This window comes from Scylla paramamosain, unplaced genomic scaffold (genome assembly GCF_035594125.1).
Source record: "Scylla paramamosain isolate STU-SP2022 unplaced genomic scaffold, ASM3559412v1 Contig27, whole genome shotgun sequence".
Classification (NCBI taxonomy): domain Eukaryota; kingdom Metazoa; phylum Arthropoda; class Malacostraca; order Decapoda; family Portunidae; genus Scylla; species Scylla paramamosain.
In genome coordinates this window covers 169,700-175,000 of record NW_026973692.1, presented here as the reverse complement: position 1 = coordinate 175,000, position 5,301 = coordinate 169,700, and the positions used below count along the sequence as shown (strand labels likewise).

The window sequence follows — 5,301 nt, the reverse complement described above, 5'->3', positions numbered from 1 at the left end:
GGCGGGGGCGTTCAGCGCGCCGCGCTTCAACACGAAGGTCAAGACGTCCTTGCCTGCGTTCTCCATCAGGAAGATGAGCTTCGCGCGACGGACGCAAACTTTCGGAGCGGCGGCCATGGTGGAGGGCTTGGGACACAGTTCTTCTCGCCAGCAGCCTGCAAAGAAATTTCCCAAGTGAGGAGCAGGGCAGGAGAGACGTGGTTTGCAAGGCTCAATGCGGGAGGGAGGGAGTTGAGCCTTGAAGTGGCCGGCCTGAGCACCGGGATGTGGGGACAAGACAAAGAGGTGGATGGGAGTAAGAGACACTATGGCACACGGCATAGCACGTGTGTTGTGTCCAAACCATTTGACAAGACAACACGAGGCAAGACTTGACTGTGTGTGTGTGTGTGTGTGTGTGTGTGTGTGTGTGTGTGTGTGTGTGTGTGTGTGTGTGTGTGTGTGCAAGTAAGTAAGTAATTAAGTAAGTAATCAAGTAAGCAAACCTGTATAAAGTATTTCAAGGTGTACATACAATACACAGTCACGTGAGCCGAGGCTCTCTGACGGTGTATTGTACAGTAGAGCAGAGGGCAGGAGTGCAAACAAATTATAATGTACAACAACATAATGAATTGTATTGTACAGCGGCAGTACCGCGCCGCTACAGAGAAGATAAACACTAATACAAGTGTCTCACACTAACTTAATAATAATAAAATAATGATGATAATAACAATAACAACAAGAGTAGTGATAACAATAATACTAATAACTACACCAACAACAACAGCAACAACAACAACAACACCAACAATAATAATAATAATAATAATACCAATAAGAATATTATTAGTAACAAATAATAGTAACCAGCATTAATAAACATAATTAATAACTAATACTGGTAACTAGGGCAACAACAACAATAAATACCAACAACAACAACAACAACAACATCATCAACATAATAATAATAATAATAATAATAATAATAAAAGTAATAATGATAACAGCAACAAATGCGATGACTGCAATAAATAGCATCAAAATCACAGCTCTTGTTGATGAAGTGGTTACTTTTTAACCTGTTGTTTGTTTGAACATTTTATCAGTTGTAAGAAGAACTTTGTCTATCAAGAGGCAAACTGTTCACAACAATTTTGGTCCAACTTGTCACACTGTTTGTGAATAATATTGTTGTCAGTATCGCACAAATAAGGTTAACGTTGTTACTTCTCGTGTGAGAAACATTTTCTGCCAATTTGAATATTGCATTATGTCCAAGATTTTGATGTATTAATAACAATGTGAAGTACTTATGAATGAAGGGAAGCCTGCAAATACTGAAGGCTGAGGAAGCTTTGGATGCAGACTCTTTACGGAAAATGTACAGCGAAGAATTTTATTTTGCCGTCTTGTTGCTTTTGTTAAAAAGACGGCCATGTAGATGCCCATGTAGGAAGGCAGTGCGTGAGATGTGGGCAGCGTGAAGTACACTGCGTGTCACCCACTGCTTCACTTGTTACATTACCCACAATTCTTTTTGAAATGCCAGCTGTTTGAGAGACATTTAAACATATGTGTGTGTGTGTGTGTGTGTGTGTGTGTGTGTGTGTGTGTGTGTGTGTGTGTTTGTGCGTGCGTGCGTGCGTGCGTGCGTGCGTGCGTGGACCGTATGCATTTTTGGCAATGATTTCTTTGGCGGAAAAGATGCCCACCAGTACACAGTGGAGTGGTCTCCCCTCGTTTCACAGGACGTGGACTCCAGCTTGAAAAGACTCCTCGATAAAGTTCATGACATGTTCAGTATTTGCCTCCCTATTAAGTATATAGATGTTTCACACAAAAGGCTCCAAAACCCACACATTTCTCAAACAGTAATCAACTCGACAAGACCCAAAAATCAGTTGAACAGAGAGCTTCCTAAACCGTAAGCTCCGCCCTCTGTTCCGGTGAGGATATAGACAGGCGGACAGATGTGGATGCAGACAGACAGAGACAGACAGACAGACAGGTAGATAGACAGATTGTGTCCAGTTTTTGTGGTATATAGTCTTGCCTCGTTAGTGCCTCATTTTCTACTTTCTGAGTGTGTGCAGTAGAAAACACAGTGAAAACAATTACAAGGAAAGAAAAGAGTAAGTGTACTCACCTCAAGAGTGCAGGTGTGTACACTCCGGGAGACGGGAGGAAGGAAGGCGCGAGGCGGGAGGTGCCTGTGGGGAGAGACACACTGTGCTTCATGCTCTTACATTTATACTCCACAAGCACAAGTCTGTATCTGTGTACATCTATCTATCTGTATCTATCTGTATAAACAGACAGAGAGAGAGAGAGAGAGAGAGAGAGAGAGAGAGAGAGAGAGAGAGAGAGAGAGAGAGAGAGAGAGAGAGAGAGAGAGAGAGTCATCCAAAAATGTACTCACTGTTTGACTCGCTATAATTCTTTTTTTTTTTTTTTCAGAAACAGTTGGCCAAAATAATAATGGCAGAAGTAAGACTAAGCTTTGAAGAAAGAACATGTCATAAAGTGTTACTGGAGGCACGAAAATGTCAAAAGTGCAAAGACAATTCACAAGACACTTTGACAGGGATCCACCAAGGTGACGCGCCATTGCTCGCATCACAGCTAAGTTTGTACCAGATGGAACTGTTCACGACCTTCATAAGCATGCCTGTGTGGTAGTAGTAGTAGTAGTAGTGGTAGTGGTAGAGGTAGTATTCATGATTTCTCACTACTACTACTACTACTACTACAACTACTACTACTACTACTACTACTGTTGCTACTACTACTATGTGAATATTAATATTAATGCCTTAAGAATTGTTGCAAAAACAGTTGCAGTAGTAGCATTTATATTTGTAATAGTAGTAGTAATAGTAGTAATAATAGTAGTAGTAGTAATTGTTGTTATATGGTTATTATGATTGCTATCAATAATATCACACACACACAATAGTAGTAGTAGTAGCAGTAATAGTAGTAGTAGGAGTAGAAGCAATAGTAATTTTAATAATTTAGTATAATTTAATTATTTAATTAATTTTATTTATTTATTTATTTATTTTATTTTATTTATTTTATTTATTTTTTTGGTGGATATGAGTGTGTTCGTTGGTTGAACAAGTCCCTGTATATTAAATAGACTTTTGTGTGTCGCTCAAGTACCGAACGGCCTCGAAACACTGAGCCAAAGGGATGCCGCTCAGCCTGCAGCCAGTGTGGCGGCGTATCTTGTGTGGTGCGCGTGTGTATCGCATTGTGTTCCTCCTCATAGACTTAGTGGTGGTCAAGATAACCAGGATTGGCCAAGCCCTCCCTGAAGTGTGCTACCAGTAGTGTACCAGGTGTGTTGAGTAGCCGCCAGGTGTACAGCCACACGTGTGTTGTGTATAAGTGCATGTTGTGTACAGAAAGATCTCCCCCCTGTTTTATAAGACCCATAATGCCGCTGGCCGGGAAACTACACTTGCCACCATTTCAGACAGGACGCCATCTTGTTGTGTAAGTCAGAGACGCCTCCTATCACCCCAATCTCTCCCTCCCCACCACCCGCCAGCCACTCCTTCCCACTTCCGCCAGCAGCAGCTACTGGCCGCCCACCAGCCAGCAGCCCCTTCACGGCCACTACCTGCCAGCACGCCTTCCTGCCCTTACCCCCTCATAGTTCATAGTTCATAGTTTTATTGACCACAACATCTTGCACTTACAGTAATAATTACATAACAATATTAATTTATGAGTCCAACATAACTCAGTACTATAATAAATCTTATTCATTACAGAAAAGAAACAGGTCACCAATATGACAACTAATGTTACATAATCCTAATACCTAAATATGTCACAAATTGTGGGAATATAAGTTCAAGATTGAGCTTATAATAATACATAGTCTTGTATTATCAAAGGAGCCACTGAATAGTTCCTGTAGTGTAGAATATGTATATGTGTCACGGATGTGTTGTGAGAGGGGACATTGCTCGATGACATGAACTTCTGTCTGTACTTGTCCGCAGGGACACAGCCGCTCCTCTAGAGGTAGGCGGCCACGCCCCCGTCTTTTCCACCTGCCCACCTCAACTGCTAACCAATGTGCCGACAGACGAAATCTTGTGAAATTAATTCTTAGATCTTCTCTGATTCCCTTTTTGCGGGTGTAGATATCATGAACCGATAGACTGGGATTTATTGCTTTGTATGTTACTCTCCTGGAGGAATCTGAGGCAGATTCAGTGACCTCACTGAACGTTTCCCTTTGTGTCTCACAACACAAGGGGGTAGTCACAGCCTGCCCTCTAAAGACAACTCTCTTCCTCCACACAAAACTACAAGCACCTAATAACACACACACCCTTCACTCAAAAAATTTTAAAATCATGGCGACTCCTACACCAGCCTCGGAGTCCCCATCTGGGGAGGGGACCATAAATGTCCCCAGGTCAGACTGCCTTTCCGTCGACGACCGTAAGTGTCTTGACACCCCCCTCAACTTTTTCTTCATTAACTTCTGCAACATTCGCGGTCTAAGATCTAATTTTCAATCTGTAGAACACCACCTCTCCTCTTCTAAACCTCATCTTCTTTTCCTCACTGAAACTCAGGTGTCTGAGGCAACTGACAGTAGCCCCTTTTCTGTTCCCTCCTACTTTCTCTATCCACATTTTCGATCCAAAGCTGGATGCTGCGTTTATGTGCGCAATGACTTAACCTGCTCTCGTGCCCACGCTCTTGAATCTTCCGAGTTTTCCACCATCTGGCTTCGACTACAGAGTCATTCTCATACTAAATTTATCTGTGCTGTATACCTCTCTCCTAACTCCTCTGACTATAAGAAATTCTTTGACTACTTAACTTCCAAAGTGGAGCACATTCTGACCCTCTTCCCTTTTGCAGAGATCTCCATTCTTGGAGACTTCAATGTTCACCACCAGCTTTGGCTTTCCTCTCCCTTCACTGACCATCCTGGTGAACTAGCCTACAACTTTGCTATCCTCCATGACCTAGAGCAATTGGTGCAACACCCTACTCGTATTCCTGACCGTCTTGGAGATACGCCCAACATTCTTGACCTTTTCCTGACCTCTAATCCTTCTGCTTATGCTGTCACCCTTTCTTCTCCGTTGGGCTCCTCCGATCACAATCTCATATCTTTATCTTGTCCTATCACTCCAATCCCTCCTCAGGATCCCCCTAAGCGAAGGTGCCTCTGGCGTTTTGCCTCTGCTAGTTGGGGGGACCTGAGGCGGTATTTTGCTGATTTTCCTTGGAATGACTACTGCTTCCGTGTCAGAGACCCGTCTTTGTGTGCTGAGC

At 42.9% G+C, this 5,301-nt stretch overlaps 1 protein-coding gene across 9 annotated transcripts in view; it reads left to right on the top strand.

Moving 5' to 3' along the window:
- Positions 1-4,982, top strand: part of LOC135097640 (uncharacterized) — a 49,280-nt gene extending 44,298 nt beyond the window's left edge. For 3 of the 9 annotated variants that reach the window (XR_010265930.1, XR_010265931.1, XR_010265929.1), the window contains exons 4-6: positions 2,446-2,614; positions 3,151-3,332; positions 3,470-4,964. Coding sequence is in view for 1 of the 9 variants with exons in the window: in XM_063999593.1 (XP_063855663.1) it covers positions 2,446-2,614; positions 3,151-3,308 (327 nt within the window). In the remaining 8 variants the exon portion in view is untranslated. Of the gene's footprint in view, positions 1-2,445; positions 2,615-3,150; positions 3,333-3,469 lie in introns of all 9 variants that reach the window. The other 6 variants (XR_010265926.1, XR_010265924.1, XR_010265923.1 and 3 more) reach the window with 6 other exon arrangements.
- Positions 4,983-5,301: the final 319 nt, after the last annotated feature.